At 40.0% G+C, this 18,950-nt stretch overlaps 2 protein-coding genes across 2 annotated transcripts; both read left to right on the top strand.

The window, feature by feature from the left end:
• Positions 1-916: 916 nt before the first annotated feature.
• Positions 917-4,629, top strand: plscr3a (phospholipid scramblase 3a). Its single transcript, XM_076274039.1, has 6 exons — positions 917-968; positions 1,128-1,170; positions 1,457-1,677; positions 2,439-2,600; positions 3,666-3,824; positions 3,966-4,629. The coding sequence occupies exons 1-6, from the start codon at positions 918-920 to the stop codon at positions 4,023-4,025; spliced, it is 696 nt and encodes a 231-aa protein (XP_076130154.1). The 5' UTR covers position 917; the 3' UTR covers positions 4,026-4,629.
• Positions 4,630-10,675: 6,046 nt separating this feature from the next.
• Positions 10,676-13,298, top strand: LOC143111352 (transcription factor Sox-19a-like). Its single transcript, XM_076273574.1, has 2 exons — positions 10,676-11,574; positions 12,163-13,298. Exons 1-2 carry the CDS (start codon positions 10,928-10,930, stop codon positions 12,407-12,409), a joined length of 894 nt encoding a protein of 297 aa, XP_076129689.1. The 5' UTR covers positions 10,676-10,927; the 3' UTR covers positions 12,410-13,298.
• The last annotated feature ends 5,652 nt before the right edge of the window (positions 13,299-18,950 follow it).

Raw genomic sequence — 18,950 nt, forward strand, 5'->3', positions numbered from 1 at the left:
AAATATCTCGTATGGTCCTCTTATAATAAATATCTGAAAACCTAACTTTTCCACTATTGCCTGAATTCTGCCAACCAATGTTCAGTGATGGCTCATTAGTATATGGTGTAGTGATCACTCTCTTAATACTTCTGTAGTTGAATATTCTTGTCTTTAGGAATGATGCCCTTGCGCTCATATCTCAGTGGAAAACCCACTTCAGATAATGGAAAGGTAGGTTTCTTTACTTAAGCACACACCTCTTCAACCACAGGAGCATGCGCATTGCAGTTAACTACAGGTATATGAGCCATATGCTGTCCTCTGCTTTAGTCAAATAGCGTCAAGCAAATGCTTCATTAACTCCCAGTGTGGGTTGCCAGTACAAAGAGATCACCGTTTACCAGATCGGGTGAGTATAGGTCTATTACTATGACTCCTTTAAGGACGATCACAAACATTGACATAACTACAGAGACAACTTGAAGGCAGAGTATGAATACTGTGTAGGCTTACATCTTTTTTTTTGCGGCACTTTAGTTCTGATGAGTGTCAATGTCCGATGGATCTTTTGTTTACATTACGTAAACATGATACCCTTATGCCAACCTTAAGTTTACCTTCAGATAATCTCTTAAAATTGTAAAACTAACCTCAGGAATTGTTTATAAGTATATTTGTAAACTTTATTCACACCAGCCTAATTTGTTTATCAGATTAATGATTGACTCCTTGTGTGTGAAATGGGGAGCTGTAAAGCAAATTGCACCTGCTCACGTCATCCCTCCAAATATGTTTCCATTGGAGAGCCTTAAAGCTTATGATCATGTCATATGCTTATCTGTAAGATATGGCTACTGCCACCATTTCCCTCCATGGTCGTGGCTACATTGATTAATGTAATTTCACCATCAACATCTGTTTTTGTAGGCTACATGATGGCTTTTCACCCAGTAGGAGTACCACCAGGTTTAGAATATCTTACTCAAGTGAGTATGGTCATTTATGCTCATCTTCTTTCGTTATGCCAGAACATGGTGTTAACATTGTTGTTTACAGATATCAGGTAGCATTCAGGGCAGGACCAATCATACACACCCATAATATATGACATATGTACACAGTCTTAACAGCCTTTTGTGTTACAGATTGACCAGCTCTTGGTTCACCAGAAAGTGGAGCTCTTGGAGGGTGTGTACTTTACTCTGGCCTTTCCGTTTATGGTTAGACAGAAGAAAATATAAATACCTCTTGCTATTGGTTTGGGACCATCCACAACGGCTGATCAACAACAATCAAGCCTAATAATACATGATACAAGAGCAGTGCACAGTAGGCTTAAGACAGACACATCACGTGCCATAGGCTGACCCGCAATCCTAATTTATAACCACATTTTATTGGCTGTCCTGTCTGTTTCTGTGTTTACTGTTTTACGCTTTATTTTCATCGTCAAATGTAATCTTTGTTTCTCCAGCTTTTCTTGGTTGTGAGACCAAAAACAAGTATGAGATCAAGAACAGCATGGGCCAAAAGATCTTCAGTGCCAAGGAGGACACAAACTGCTGCAACAGGAACTGTTGTGGCCCGATGAGGCCCTTTGACCTTCTGATCAAAGATCACAATGACCGGGAAGTCATCCATTTGATCAGACCTTACCGGTGTGCGTCCTGCTGCTGCCCCTGCTGTCTTCAAGAGGTACACCAAGATACACTCATTTATTTATTTATTAACGTCATAGATTAGGGGTTGGGAATCGAGAATCAAGTATCAAGTAGAAATGACTCCAGATTTTCAAATCCATCGGAATCACGCGCCTACATTATTAGTGTGCTTTTTCTGAAGCAGGTTTTCTGTGCCTAAACAAAGGTGTTACAGTTAGGTTATATATTTGCTTAACAGTAGGCTTGAACACAACACCAAACAGTTTGCATTTGCAAAATTGAACAAGCTGAGGACTAAACAAATATAGGCTGCAAGGCATACAGGTTTATTTTATAAGAATATTTTTTAAAGACAAATTGTTACCAATCAGTTTTGTAATTCTTTTCCACATTATATGCTTTTAAAAAGGGATCATTACATATTATTTCTTAAATGTTCAGATGTTATTTGGCATACATTTTACACTATATTCAGACTAAGAGATAATAACAACTGTGTAGATGCTGGAAAGGACTACCTTTTCCACACAGGAAAAGATAATTGATAAGAATCGGACCGATAAGCAGAATCGACAATGGCATCAATATGGATATAATCCTATCAATTCCCATCCCTAGTACAGATACTGTTTAGACACGTGACACATGTCACACCCAGTTAAGCATTTTGTTAAAATCATACTGTAATGTAATTTAATGTAATGTAAAGTCATTCCCCTCATTTGTTAGCAATACGCTTGAACACTATTTCATAGAGAGTACGTAAATATACTATCATTTTCTCTACACACCAAGATAGAGGTCCAGTCACCACCAGGAACTACAATTGGCTATGTGGTCCAGGATTGGCACATGTTCTTACCCAAACTGTCAGTCCTGGGGCCTTCGAAGGAAAACCTGATGAAAATAGAGGGACCATGCTGTGCCATTAGCTGCTGTGGGGATGTAGACTTTGTGGTACGTTTGAGTAAAAAAATGATACTAGAGTATACATTTTTCGTATTAAACTCATAAGGGTCATCCTTTGTCAAATCAGATAAGGTTGTTACTGCACTGTCTCAGATTTTGTTGTCTATATCAAGAATGGGTCCCAAAACCAAGGTCTGTAAAATATTTCTGTTCAAATCGTATGTCCTCTTATTATTTTCAGCCCTTGAAATTACCTGTTTTACAGCCTGAAAATTATCAGCCCCACATTATCTGGGAAGTAATGTTTGGACATCAATATAATGAAAAGTATTATTCATAGGCAAGTCAGAATCATTGTTTTGCTTCAGGGTCAAGAATGAAAAACGCCTAGGTATACAATGTAACCAAGTAAGTATATTCATGTATGAATGAAGCATGGTACATCATTGCCACTTACATGAAACGACTATAAACTGAACTGTTCCCACGTTGATTTTCGAGTTCCTACTACCATTTAAGTCCTATGAACATTACCAAAAAAAATGCAATCACATCTTGTTTTATCCTTAATATTTTCATGTGCATTTGTTGCACAGACTTCAAATATTGGCTCAACATGAATAAAGTATTGTATTTGCTGACAAAGTAATGATTGGTGTCAAAAAAATGACCTTCAATATCACCAGTATTGCATTTTGTTCCATAGCTAGGGCCTTATATAAAACTAATGGGCATGCAGTACAAACTTTTAGCAGTCAAGGCATACTGAAAACAGTCTGTCTTTCACCCTACAAAGTTTAGGCAGGCTAGGATTAATAATTTTAAAGATATTAATGCATAAACATTGAAATTTAACATAAATATTTTACAGGTCTTAGTTTTGGGACCTAAATATTAGGTAGACAAACTTATGAGCAAAATCTGAGATAGTGCAGCGACCATTATCCTGGATTTTGTCTGATTTGACACGGAATGACCCATAAATGTTTTCTGAAGATAATACAATGAGTTTTTTGTTATGCACTATCCTTTGTATCAGATTATATGTTGTTTTACAAGAAGGTTCCTCAAAGTGGACATGTGCTTGTCTCTGGTTGGTCTTCTTCCTCATAGCTAAAAGGTAAGGATGACCAAGCCATTGGGAAGATTAGTAAACAATGGAGTGGACTGGTGAAGGAGGCGTTCACTGATGCAGACAACTTCGGAATCACATTTCCCCTCGACCTCGACGTAAAAGTGAAGGCTGTGTTGCTTGGGGCTTGTTTTCTACTCGTAAGTATACGTAAAGTGCATATTCATGGATCATGGTATATTCGTTTACAGGTAATACTGAGACCTTTTCCTCCAGATGTTTGTTAAAAATGATGGTTGCATTTAATCATTGTTGGTCATTGTTTTCTCTTCACTTGAAAGGATTTCATGTTTTTCGAGTATACGAGGGACAGTGGACAGCGATGCAGTGTCTTTGGGTGAAGCCACACAGAAGTGGCGCCAGAGCAGGGGTGTCCCTCTCTGGCTCTTGAAAGACGCAACTCTTCCAAGGATACCTCGCTTAGCGCTTCTGACAACCTGACACACCTTATGCGCACTTGCCATGCTCTGCCCTCTCTTCCCTCCTCTACCTCCCTCCTCTCCACCTCCCTCTCTCTCCTCTATCTCCTTCTACCATTTTCTCCACCTACCACACTTTGACTAGTACTTATAATGTAGGCACTCCTATTCTCAGTACTAGTATTGACAGATACAGTGGTAATTCCTAGCTACGGTCTCCTCTACACTGTAGCTTATGTTATCCTATTGCTGTAAGGATAAAAGTGTCTGCCAAATGAATGAATGTTAATGTGGAAGAAATCCTATATTTGTTGTGCACTGGTGAAAGCGTTGCTAAAAATTTTCTAATACAAATTTCTTTGGTAATAATATGTGCTTTATTTTTTATATAAAGACAACAAATGTTATGCAGTACCAGTTTAGTTTTGTTTATACAATCTTGATTATTAATGTGTGAATATTTGATCTCTGTTCTGATGACCTTTTTTGTACTGGTAAACTTAAAATCAGCTCATTAATGTTGATAACTTGACAACTTGTTAAATGATTAAACTTGGTCTTTGTGAGTGGCAACAAGGATGCAATGTCAGCCTGTCCTTTACTGCAAGGCAAAGAGGGCCCAACAGACTTTTAAGTTAAACAGCTTACCGGTACTTTGTTTTCTGATTATTACCGAAAATTATAACCTATATCTTGAAATGGCCATAACTGTATATTTTGTAATTTGAGTAAGCATATACCAAAGCAATAATGTTTTTCTGAAGTTCACCAAAAAACTAAAAAGACCAACAGATATGTACACTGTGGGCATAAAGTGTTTTATTCTTATATTAAGAATATAAATAGATAAACCTGCTATTTAGATATTTCAGTATACCTCCTCTGCTCAAGACAATGTGTAGTAGATAGACCTGCTGTACGCTTATAAAATCATGTGTGTGAACACAGATGTCTCTTTGGAAATGTCTCTATGGAGACTAACAGGGCAAAGGTTACGGATCCCTGTGTTCTTTTATTATGACATTATCCAGCCTGGATACACATTCTGGTGGTGGTTTGTGTGTTTGTAAAGCTGACCTAGAGTAAAAGGCTAATATCCTTTGGAGATATTGGTGCCAGATATCTGAAACAAAAAAGCATTCTAGCCTCGATTTTTCAGTGTCAGTGACTCTGACTGTGCAGAAAACCTGAGAGTTTTTTCTTTTCCAAATGAGTCAAGAGTACGTGGGAATAGTGCTACTTTACGGATAAGACATTTCAGGCAAAATAAAAAGAGAAACGAGCGGCGATGGTTACTTTTCCTCCCACTCACACCAGAATCACTGAGTTGCCTTCTGTGCTCAGGGTGAATGTAGTTGTCTGGTAGATGAGATGGGGCTGCTCTCCAATGTGGCAGGGTCCCATATCCCTTTCCACAACTGCAACACAGCCCACAAAGTAATGGTGGAAAACCTCTCTCTCTCTGTTTTTGTGTGTGATTCTCTTTGTTGTACCTCTACTTTTGTTAGACTGAATAGTAAATAAGGTAATAATTTGTTTCCAAACGTATATAGCACTGACAGTCATCATGCATATTTCAATATGAAGCGCATAGTCTGTTTAGCCTGTAAAAAAAGACAGTATACATAAAATCAGCCTCTGTAGAATCACTGTTTTGGTGCCAGGATTACAGGGTCAAGCTGACCTGTGACCTACTTTGTACTTTGTCCTATCTGTTTAATAAGCTAAACAGCAGTGCCCTTGCCATCCACTTTCAACAGAACCATTCAAATACACATTCATCCCAAGTGTACCTCATGCATTTATTTCTTGAGCTTACTGTGGCACGCCTACTGTGTTAAACAAGGCTGTGTAGAATTTCTATATCTGGCCACAAGGTGGACTACCAGCTCTGTCTGACTGAATGTTTCACTATAACTTTTGGGCAGTGGGTTGCTTATATGCAACAAAGGGGATTTGGCTTGACCTCCTGCCTCTTGAGCTCTGCTGTCCTTAACTAAATTAATTTGATACCTTAATGTGTTGAATGTTTAACAGTTAAAGGAATATACTTGTGGCAATAAACAAGAGATGAACAGTGATCAAAGACACAATTGAATGTATAGATGTGTATTGAATTGAATGTATAGATGTGCTGGATCTCTGAGATCTACAAGTGTTACAAGATAAAAGTTATAACCATCAGCAGTGTCTCATTTGCTGAACTGAATAGTTCATCTTTAAATGGATACTGCATGACAATAAACAAGCTCAACAAGTGTACAAGTGAATTTTAAGTAGTATTTGTTTTTAATCTGGAAAAAAAGACAATTGGGTCATTCAGTGTCAAATCAGACAAGGTTGTTGCAGCAGCGTCTCATTTTGTTCAAATCTCAAGAATGGCAGTAGAAGGCCTGTAAAATATCTCTGTTCAAATCTGTCTTCATGTTATTTTCAGCCCTTAAAATTACATCAGTTTTACAGCTTGAAAATCACATTATCTGGGAAGCAATGTTTGGGCATTAATATCATGACAAGTATTATTCATAGGCAGCCCAATTTTGTATGGCATTCTCATTGATTTTCTAGAAGACCCTAGATTGGACAAAAGTGCAAAAAGAGTGACTTTATGGGTAGTAGACTTGAAGATTTTAAGGATTAAACAAAGGGAGTTTGTGTTTTTATGTCATTTTCACAGGATGAAAATGGTACGTGGGGTATCTACTAGGCACTTGAAAATCTGTGTGAAAGTAGTTCAGTGTATGGGCATTATGTGCCTATGTTGCCTAGTGCCTATGTTGTACTATAGATAAATAAAGAGTCAAAATCATTGTTCTGCCTCAGGGACAAGAATAAAAAGGTATACAATGTAACCAAGTAATTGTATTTATGTATGAATGAAACATGGTACATCATTGGCACTTTCAAAATTACTATAAACTGAGCTATTCCCATGTTAACTACCCCACACACCATTTTAGTCCTATGAAAATTACCAAAAAATGTTATCACCATGTTTCATCCTTAATATCTTCATGTTAATTTGTTGCAGAGACCTAAAATACTGGCTCAACATTAATAAAGTATTGTATTTGCACACAAAATAATTATTAGTGTCATGTGGATACAAAAAAATGAGTTTAGAAGACCCTCAATGTCACCAGTTTTGCATTTTGCTCCACATCTAGGGCCTTATATAAAACTAATGACCATGCAGTGCAAACTCTTAACAGTCCAATCATACTGAGAACATGTCTGTCTTCCACCCTACAACGTTTAGGCAGGCTGGGAATAATAATTTTCAAGATATGAATGCTCAAACATGGCCTTCAAAATAAGGTCTTTCTGATGGTGTAAAAATGATACAAAATCAAGGGTGAAAAAATGTATGAAAGCATTGGAATTTATCAAAAATATCTTACAGGTCTTATCTTATAGGTAGACAAACTTTGAGCAAAATCTGAGATGGTGTAGCAACCATTTTCCTGGATTTGGTCTGATTTGACACGGAATGACCCAATTGAAAAAATAAAAAACAAGCATGTGCACAGTTAAGTACACACTGAAAAACATGCTTGAAGGTAAACTATAACCCTCACCAATGGTTCAAAACTAGTGCCAAAAAAGCGGTGACGACACCCTGAAACAAAACAACATTGAACATCGTTTAACTGCCACAAACAAGGCAGCGATGTATTGTAAGTCTTTGTGTACCAAAGTAAGTTTGACAGAACTTTTGAGTTGAACTATTTGTGTAAAAGATAGGCTTCAGTAAAGATGACATAATTGTTACTTTAAGTGCTACATTTTAGACCTGAATGCAAGTAGGGAAGTGTCTATCTTCTTGCCATCTTGCAGAGAATTTTGTTATCCTCTTTGTATAATCAAACACAGGTGAAGTTTTATATGTGTGGTCACATTTTGGGACTGGGACTCATTTCCAGTAAGCATCCTGCCTGTCATTCCCTGTTCTCTCTCCATCCTTTGGCCTCGCTACAGAAATCAACCGTTCTAATCTGGCTGGAACCGATTCTCCTTTCACATTTGTGGCGTGTTCTCAATGCCCGGTTTTTCTCGCACCATGTAGGTGGCCCCAAACTTTGCTCGCTTCCTCAGCCGAGCCGCTCCAACCCCCCCCCCCCCTTTAGCCCCATAGCCCCCTGCCCCCCAGCTCTTCTGCAGCAGTTCAGTTTTTGCGGGGCAGGGTGATTGTGCTACTGGGGGGTTGGGGGGGTGATCGTAAAGGGCCTGCCTGCAACGCTGCGGCCAGTGATGGATGGCTGGGAGAGCCCAGGACCCATTTACATGAGAAGAGCGGCCAGAGTGGGACTGAATAGAGGGGCTTTCAATCTACTTGTCATTGAAAAGCTTAAGAACTTTCTCCTCCAACCAACAACCCCCCACCTCTCTCTCTGTTTCTCTCTCGCTTGCTCGCTCATTCTCCCTGTGTTTTTCGCTGTCCCCCAACTCTCCTCCATCTCTTCCCCTCCCTCTGTTCATCGTGCTTTATATTCCTCCAACCTCCTCACTTCATTTTCCTTTTCTTTTATTCCCCACCATCCAATCTGTCATTCTCAATCCGCTTGTCTCTTATGGGTATGATGTTTGGCTCTTTCATACTCACTCCTCTTTCTCCTTTTCCCCCAGCGGCCCCACTTAAATTTTGATTTGATTGTCGACACAACGCCAGGAGACATCAATGTGTTTCCTCTCTTTATTCCTTTGCTTTTGCTCATAATGAGACTGATCCCATACATGAGAATGACCCATGCACAATAGCAATGGCACACTCCATATTCAGGTCCTATACGAACTAAGGTTAATTGCATAATAAGTGAGGAACAATGAGTCACACGGTGGAATGAGCCAATATTGACACAGTACAGTCGAATTGTAATGTTATTCTTACAATTAATGCATGACCTTTAGATGGATCTTGTAGACTTGAGCTGAAGGCTTCATCCACTCTTTTGTAATACGGCCTTTGTGATATAGACATATCATTTTATTTCCATCCATTTGTCTTGCACATTGTAGTATCAAAATATTTCTAGATTTGGGCATATTTAAACTTACCCCCCCTTGATATGATTGTTATCATGTAAGTGGAAAAAGGGGGGGGGGGGGGTATGACATCCCCACGATCCTCTATTCCATTTAGCCTTGTTTGATTTAATAATTTTGAGTGATATTTCATTTGTGTGGCTGAATTCAGAAGGATGTCTTTAGCCTACTCAAAACACCATCCTGGAAAATGTCACCCCTAACAACTTTCTTAAAGACCAACTGCAGACCCTTATTTTGGGTGCTATTTAGTTCAAACCAAGCCTAATCCTCAGAGACTATAGCCCCAGTGTTAGTGAAGGACTTATTTAATGTTTCACCATGTCATGCTATTTAAAGACTCTAAATATGCCTTAGTCTTTCACCCTGACAGCCTCACTTCTAATGAGCCGAGGTGTACTTAAGACTCATTCAGACAGTATAGTTTAATATGGGCGCGCTGCGAAAAGTATTGTGTAAAAGAGACGCTTTAAAATATGCAGATGCTGGCCCGGCTCCCCGGGAGGGCCAGGCTCACGGATGGGCGGCCGTTGTCTCTGCTGTGCATGCAGACACCTTTACCACAATGAACGTGTGAAGTGACGACCATAGATACTAATGGGTCTCACTCGACTGGGCGCTAAGGAGGGGCGGTTCACACCTGCGCTCATTACAGTAGCAGGACACAGGGGGAGGGAAAGCATGCCACTCTCACAACGTGCTGAGTATTTGCAGCTTATGTGTTTTTCTTCTTTAACCTACCGTCACCCCTACTCTGTCAAGTCATATATATATGGACAAAAGTGGACAATGTTGCAGTGTGGTGGACCAGATTGTTCCAATAGCACAAATAAAAGCTAATAAGCATAACAAACAACATACTTCCATAACTGTGATTTGACCTGTGAATACCAAAAAAAATCTGAGGTATTAACATGACTTGTTTGTCATGGTGGCTTGGTGGCATGGTTATCATTAGAGAAAGATGTATCTACCATAAAATAAAAAGTTATTCTTGACTAACATTAAAACCTATTATTTTTATGTACTTTGATTTGTTTAGCCAATGTTTAAGTACATATGTGTTTTTATATCACATTCCTGTGCATACTACAATTCAGTTTGCAACTTGTTGATTAATTTTGAACTATATTGGTTAGAATGCCTCTTGTTCCAAAGGACATCTTTATGTAAGATCTTTATGTTGGACCTAAGGATATTTTTTATTTTGCGAAACTTCGTAGGCCTTGGTTTTGCTGTAAAATCTGTGTTTTGGTATTAAATATGTTTAGGTAATATGAAGAGTTAACAATTTTATAGTGTCAGTTTTGTTAATTGTATTTTTGACCTAAATACTTGCTTATTTACAAGGGACGGAAACTTTCTAACCCCCCACCCCTCTACTCCCCCCCCCCCCCCCTACACTGGTCCCTCCGATTCGCTGAAGGGCTTTCTAATTCACCGCACCCCTTCTTTAGTCATGCAAATGACCTTGCTGGCAAGGAGGCAGTTAGGAGCGGACGGGACTGTGATGACACACTAGAATCCGAGCACCTTTTGAGCAAGAAGTTGGCAGCGACAGTCTGAGAGCTACTGAGGCATTGCGTTAATTTAGAGCAAACAGGATCTGAGGATTAACTTCAACTCATCCCTAGACACAGGATGTGTGGTAGATGATAAAAAGTTTCTTCTGGGTAGTCAGTGCACAGGTCTAGAGGTACATAGGTCTGCCGTGCTTGTAGTTTAAACACTTTTTAACACATTTTTTTGGAGTGACATTGCCTTCTCTTTGAGGTGTAGCCATGTACAGCATGATGGAGCATGACCTGAAGTCCTCTGTGCAGTCCCACCAGACTGGCCCAGGTATGCCACCTGTGAACGGGCCCATGCATGGGGTCAGCAACGGGGGGAACAAACAAGGAGCGGCCAACCAGGCCAATGTGGACCCCATGGACAAGATCAAGCGGCCCATGAACGCCTTCATGGTCTGGTCCCGGGGCCAGCGGCGTAAAATGGCCCAGGAGAACCCTAAGATGCACAACTCGGAGATCAGCAAGCGCCTGGGTGCCGAGTGGAAGCTGCTGACCGACGCCGAGAAGCGGCCGTTCATCGACGAGGCCAAGCGGCTGCGTGCACTCCACATGAAGGAGTACCCCGACTACAAGTACAAACCCCGCCGCAAGACCAAGGCCGTGCTCAAGAAGGACAACCCGGCCGCCAAGTACCCGCTGTCGGCCGGCAACCTGTTAGCTGCAGCGGCTGTCCAGGGACCCGGGGGAAGTCCAAGGATGGACAGCTATGGCTGGGGGCACACAGGAGGGTATGCGGGCATGCAGAGTGACGCACTTGGGTATGGCCAGCAGCCGTATCGCTATGACCTCTCAGCCCTGCAGTATCCGTCAGCAATGACCACTGCTCAGACATACATGAACGGTGCCAACTCCTACAGGTAATTTTCCATCAAACCTTCTTGCCTTACCCTCTCCAGGAGATCATTAGGATCTAATGGGATTTAAAAATTTGTTAGGATCAAATATGATTTAAAAAGATTAGGCACTATTATATGACAGAATCATTCACCATAGTTCCATAATAGACATCTAAAGGAATAATATTGACATTGTAACTATGCTGCTGTTCCTGTTCTTTGTGTTAATGATACAACAGTTGTCCTGGTTGTGAGTGTTTACATTACAAGTAAATTGAGTTTACTTTGATGCAACAATTATCTCTGATGATATAAGGCTGTTGATCAACTTCATTACCAAGTTGATTTCCCCTGAACAGTCAAGTGGGAAAATTACATCATAGCTTGCAGTATATATTTCAGTGTACGGTTGAGGTTAGATAACACACTGGGCAAAATTTAAAACGTAAGCATAGTAAGACGTATTTAAATTCATTGCATCCAGACATGCATATGGTCTCACCACAAAGCCCCAACTAATCCAACTTTCTTAAATGTAAGATTCCTGAGCTAGTGTATGAACTTGTGTGAGCATGTGAATAACTGTTCTCCCTCCCTTTTCTCCCTCAGCTCCATGTCCTATGGCAGCAGTCCCCAGCAGCCCAGCCCAGTGATGTCTATGGTGAAGCCTGAACCCATGTCACATTCCCCAACTGGCGCCCCAAACCACCAGCGGGGGCCCCTTCAGGGCGACTTGAGGGACATGATCAGCATGTATATCCCAAACGGGGACACCAGCGACACGGCCGTCCAGAGGGGCTACCCCAACCTCCAGCAACACTACGTGGGGGGAACGCCACCCCTCACTCACATCTGACCAGCGCAGCGCAGGTATCCTCTCCCGATAACGAGAGGCCTCCAGCACAGACCGGTCATGTGACTGTGTGACTTGTCATGTGGTTTCGGACGAGGTGCATCGCTCTCCCGCTTGTGGTCTGGGGAAACCGGCGGTTGGTTTCTGGCCTCAGGCTGCTTTGGGGTGCCCGCCTTTGTTGTCACTATAAGACAAAAGAGACATGTTTGCTGCAAGGCTATGATGCTTTGTTTGGCCAAATGCTGTGGATTTTAAATCCAAGTGTGTATGATAGTTTTATGTCATTGTGACAGTGTTACCGTTAGTCCTGACAGGTGACTTGTCCTGATAACGTTATATTGGATGGCAAAGCTAAGAAAGTTGACATTCTTAGTTGCCGAAAAGAATCTGTGTTCACTCACCATCACATTCCCAAATAGTTTTTTTTTAATCAATGTTTTGAGTAATGTGAATTGTGACTGAGCAGAGTTCCTTATCTTTTTCTATCTAAGATAAAGAGATAGTCAGGAACTCCCTGTCCTCCTCAATAGTGAGGAACTTTGAAAGAGGAACTTCAAGAATGTTCATCAGAGGGCATGATTGTTGATATGTAAACTGTTATTATAGGTGGCAATTCAACGAGATTGAGAATGTTGAATCCTATCAGTGTCTTCCCATGTTAGGGTCTACAAACTGCTGTACATAAAAATTTAAATCCAGTGTAATATGAAATTTGCAAGATGTTGGCAATATAGTGCAAGCTTCTCAATTATGTAAATATGTTTTTCATAGCGTGTTCAAATGTGTTGGTGAAAACCCCGTGTGAATGAGATTGTACTGTGTATAATTTTGTTTTACTCACCCTTATACTAAGGGTACCTATTGCATTGTGTAACTTGAAAGTGTTAAATGGGGAAAACAACAAAGTAATAAAGAATTTTATTATTTTTGTAATACTTGTGCACAAAGTTTTTTTTTAAATTATCTTACAAATAAATGATAACACTGTAACTTCCTACCACAAAGGATGTTAATTAAATGTGGTAGTGTGGAGATAAAGCTATAAGAGCCTAAAAGACAGAATAACTCTGTTAAAAGTAGATAAACAATCTGGAAACAACCTCTATGCCTAATGGATCATGATGATAGGCTATGTTTACATTTTCAATAACGTGAACAGAATTAGTGGGTCTATTTGCGCTCAGCTTGTCTCTCCCTCTCCTGTCTGTCAATCTTTACGAATAGTCGTATTCAATATTGACTGTAATTGGTCTTTAAATAAGAATAGTCCGTTTCCCTCACTCTACTTTTCCGCTGCTTTAGCGAGGGAGACGTAGGCTGAAGAAGATTTGCGATTGTGGCTTGGACATGCGACCCCTTCTCCTCACCTCGCGAGAAAGTCCGATTAAAAGCTGATAGAAAGTTAGGAAGATCAAAACACAGAAGTCGTATACTTCTCTGTTTTGTCTAGGCCTACCCAGTTTTTTTCCCTTGAAGAGAGAGCGAGTGCCTGTCCAGATAGTAATTGGCCGTTTCGAAGACGCATTGTCCTGCGCTTTTGAGCACGCAGGTGCACATAGTAAAACCGCGTAGTTCTCAGCGCCTCTTATGGTCGCCTTTGTTCTCCTTTCTTTCGGAGTCCCGCTGGGCAGAAAATTAGCGTTGCATAGAGTGCTTCGTCTCCCCACTCTCTTCGGCTTAACCCTTTCTCTGCCCCCCGCTATTCTCATGGAAATTGTCCAGTGAGGACCGGCTAATCGAGGGGCAAGAGGAGGGGAGGGGATGGGAAGAAAGTAAGAAGCTTTGAAAGGGGGAGGGAGTTATAAACACAAGCATTCATATAAGGTAGGCTATATGACCATAAATATAGCCTACAGAGCTAATCCGTTAATTATAGCCCTACTGCAAGAAACTACTGTCTTAATAAAGCTGTGGGTTAGCCCATAATTAAAGTTATAGAGTTGATATGTGGTTATTTGATCATCAAGGCACATTATTGGCATATAGTCATTTTCTCTAGTAATGAGAGAAAATAGACTTGATAAAAAATAACTCACTACAATTAGGTTAAACATGGCTTTTAAGCCTAATTGTGAAATAGTCATGCAAAGCCTATTATTGCAGATTAAAAGTCACATAGCTGTTTGTTATAGGCTATTATTTCAAATTATGTTGTTTAAGCATTAACCATGAGTGACTATCTAATGTGTGACTACCTAACATTATCCAGGTTTTTTTCTTCAGCCCCCACCCCCCTTCTGCAGGGGGGTGTCTATGTGGGGAGGAGGGGGTCAGATTTTTTCGCTGAAAGTATCAACTCTCTTAGCAACAAGCCTAGGCCTCCACAGGTTGTTACCTTGGAAACAAACCCCCAGCTAACTCAAAACTGAGAAGATTTTGCACTGCTGAAGGTCTTTTTTTAAGATTATCAAAATCAGGATAAACTCCAAATTTCAGATGTAACAAAATTATTCTAATCATTATAATCTGAGATGTAGCCTAATTATTTAATGGACGCCAACCATTTATAATTTTAAAGAGCATTGACTAAATATAAAAAAATTACCAAAAAAAAAAACTGTTAACATTCATAGCCTACCTGGGACCTTGTTCATATTTAGCGTAGGCCTATAAACCCAGAAGAATATTCTATTAAATACCTAACCATGGGTTCTATTGAGTATTGTCTCAATTTATGTCAATACTGTCTATTGTCATAGACCTTCTTTCCATCATTTGCTTAAGCAGGAAGTTCAAATATGACAGCAGTACCATGCATAGACAGTCCCATTCTCAGCTCTGTGTATGCACAAGTGTCTGTATGTGCATGTGTGTGAATGTGCCTGTGTGTGTTTGTGTGTGGGAGGGGGGTGGGGGGTGTTGTCTACAGCAGCAAACTGAGTGATGTATGGGAAGGAGTGGGCGGCCTGTGCTTCTAGAAAGGGTGCCACGCTCCAATGCAATGTCACAACTGGGGGCTCCATACCTCAACACAGCTGTCCAGCAGACCAGGACAAAAGAGCTGGGCTGTGCAGCCCATCAGGGCTGACAGACAGGCTTCCATTTACATTGTGTGTGTGTGTGTGAGAGAGAGAGATATGTGGAACTTTAGAAAAGAAACATTTAGTTCAAGAACGTTTTGTAGGGTTAAAGAAGGTAGAAAGGGCAAAAACGTGAAGTGTTTTAGAACAAAAACACCGCATATGAATGCAGATATGACATCATCTTTTAAAAAACCTTTTGGTATTTGTGCCTTTAACATATTGGATTTTATCAAATGCCATACTTGGTGTTATTTTAGTCTTTTTTGGAATAGGGATGTCAGCATTTTGGGGTATTTGAGTGTTGTTAAATATTTAAGACTGCAGATACATTTCAACTGTAATGTTTTGAGTAAACAGTTTCAGAATTAGAATCAGCTTTATTGGCCAGGTTTGCGTAAACAAACAAGGAATTTGACTCCGGTTAATGTTTGCTCTCAAAGTACAACACTCACGTAACATATAAGAATAAATAAAAATAAAAAAAATTAAAGAATAAAAACAGAACAGTAAGAATAGAATGAAGGGCAGTAGAATAGAATATGGCTATGTAAAAGAATAAATACAGTATGTACATTTGCAAATAAATAGACACTAAGGTGGTATAGGGTAATTCAATTGTCCATAAGAGTACGGCTGGGGATGACCGCCTCCTTGTAGTCCCTGTCAAGTTTGCAATGTCGTGGACAACTCAGCAGGCACAAGCAAGATGCAATATACATTGAAAAGAGGGTGGAAATAGTGCAATATCAGTATAGACTGATTAAGTATAAATATAGTATTAAGTATATTAATTTTGTCAGTGCTTTGCCATTAGAGGTCTCTTGACATCTACCTAGCAGGTTCAGTCCGAGTCACATCACACACGTCACACTTGCTCACAAACAATCACTAGCAAACTCACCACACAATTTGTCCCCAATCCCTGAACAGGTTCATCAACTCCACACCTACTCTGCTCCCAAAACCCTGTGGTCTCGTAGGGAATAAAAAAAAAGCTACATTAACATCATTAAAAATGTAAAATTGTACTTAATGTACTTAAAGCTAAAAAAATCATTCCTACCCATGTGCCTACTTAACTAATTAGCTCTGTGAGGAACTGTATGAGTGACCATGTGCATGTGTATAGGACAGTATCCTCACAGCAGGTCGGTGGCAGGACTTAGGGCCAGGCTGGGATTATGTTATTGATTGCCAGCAGATGTTGCCCTAAGATCAGAGGGCCCCTGCCTGCTCCCGTGAAGCCCTGCTGTCTGTCTCTTCTCTGCCTCAGCAGCAGCTCAGCAGCGGAGGAGAGAGCAAGTCATGTGCACAGGCACACATAGACGGATGAGAACCTCTTTAACATTTACATGCTTCAGTGTTTACTTAAGTAATGGACTAGTTTTATTGACCTATCTCTGACTCAATGTTACATCTGTCCCAAACCATTCATACACCATTCGCAAAGACTTTGTCATGAATCTGTACATGGCAAAGTCTTTGCAAGTGTGTATAAACGGTTTCATGTGAAAATGTATTACAGTTTTTCTCAGTCGCTTTGGTGCTTTTCTCAGATTAGAATTAAAATTCTCATAACTATTAGTTCAACCTCCACAACATTTAGTCATTTGTGCACATCATAGTAGCTATTTCTCCTTCCTCTGAACAAATTGCAAATGCTTTTGAACATGTATCAGTTGCTTTGTCATGTCAGTCAAAATGAACTATACTTATGGATGCTGAATAGTCGTTCCCAATAAAACTAATAGTCTTCATTTCATTGCTTCAGCCATTACATACAAAATTGGTGAACTAGTTTTCAAATTCTGTCACAATGCTGTAGAATTGCAAAGAGCATACAGTAAAACTGTGAAACGTACATATTCAGTGTTGTACTCACTTACTCCCATAACTACAGCAATTTGTAACTTTACTGTAGTTTTCAAATGGCTGTACAAGTAGTCTTGAGCATTTCCAGGTAGTGTCACCGTCACCGAGTTCTGACCTTTTTTTGCATGGGAAAACACTGAGAGTATAAACTGTCGTAATGAAAACATGACAAAGCCATTTGACTATCTTGTTCATAAACGATGGTGTCAAGACTTCTCATTTTGATGACACTGGCAGTTTCATTGACATAAATACTTGCTTTTGAGGAATGGACTATCCATTTTGAGCAAGTGACGTGCTTTTGAAGGTTATCCACTAGGTTTTGCAGTTGGCACTAATTGTTTTGAGAAATGCACTAACTGCTGTGCAAATGTTAATAGTGATGTGAGAAAAGCACCAAAGCGACTGAGAAAAACTGTAAAGTAAAATAGTTGAGGACAGATGGGTCGCTGTGTGAGGGTGCATGATGAGACGTGAGAGAGTGGAAAGAGTGAGGCAGACATCAGATAAGGCTGGGCAAGGTAGATAAGGACACACGCACACACACACACATGCACGCATTGCGGTTCAAGCATTTCAGCTAATCTACCCAGCTGCGGATATACAGCTCGACATCAAGGTGAGACCTCCCAGGAGGAGGTTGTAGCAACGCAGAGGTAAAGACTATAAACATCCTCTTGTTTTTTCCATTCAGTACATAACGTCATAGCTATCAGGTCAAAGGATAGTGGGCAGTACTAGACTACTTGCCATATTACGAACCTAGTGTTCTTACAGTTTTTCTCAGTCGCTTTGGTGCTTTTTTCAGATCAGAATTAAAATTCTCATAACTATTAGTTCAACCTCCACAACATTTAGTCATTTGTGCACATCATAGTAGCAATTTCTCCTTCCTCTGAACAAATTGCAAATGCTTTTGGACATGTATCAGTTGCTTTCATACAATTCTCTGCTGTTTTTTAACATTATCATTTGCTTATGTCATGTCGGTCAAAATGAACTATACTTATGGATGCTGAATAGTCATTCCCAATAAAACTAATAGTCTTCATTTCATTGCTTGAGTCATTACATACAAAATTGTTGAACTAGTTATCAAATTCTGTCACAATGCTGTGGAATTGCAAAGAGCATACAGTAAAAATGTACGTATTCAGTGTCTTGTACTCACTTACTCCCCTAACTACAGCAATGTGTAACTTTACTGTAGTTTTCAAATGGCTGTACAAGTACTGTATAGTGCTGTCTTGAGCATGTTCAGGTAGTGTCACTGAGTTCTGACCTTTTTTTTGCATTGGAAAACACTGAGAGAACTGTCATAATGAAAACATGACAAAGCCATTTGACTATCTTGTTCATAAACGATGGTGTCAAGACTTCTCATTTTGATGACACTGACAGTTTCATTGACATGAATATCTGCTTTTGAGGAATGGACTATCCATTTTGAGCAAGTGACGTGCTTTTGCAGGTCATCCACTAGGTTTTGCAGTTTGCACTAATTGTTTTGAGAAATGCACTAACTGCTGTGCAAATGTTAATAGTGATGTAAGAATAGCACCAAAGCGACTGAGAAAAACTGTAATTATCAAGCAGCAATTAACCATGAGGTCATTATGATAGATAGATAGATAGATAGATAGATAGAT

Source organism: Alosa pseudoharengus, unplaced genomic scaffold, assembly GCF_046254945.1.
Source record: "Alosa pseudoharengus isolate Yale_2024_CS ecotype anadromous, Long Island Sound unplaced genomic scaffold, YU_APseudo_1.1 YU_APseudo_1.1_scf_8, whole genome shotgun sequence".
In the NCBI taxonomy this organism is placed as follows: Eukaryota; Metazoa; Chordata; class Actinopteri; order Clupeiformes; family Clupeidae; genus Alosa; species Alosa pseudoharengus.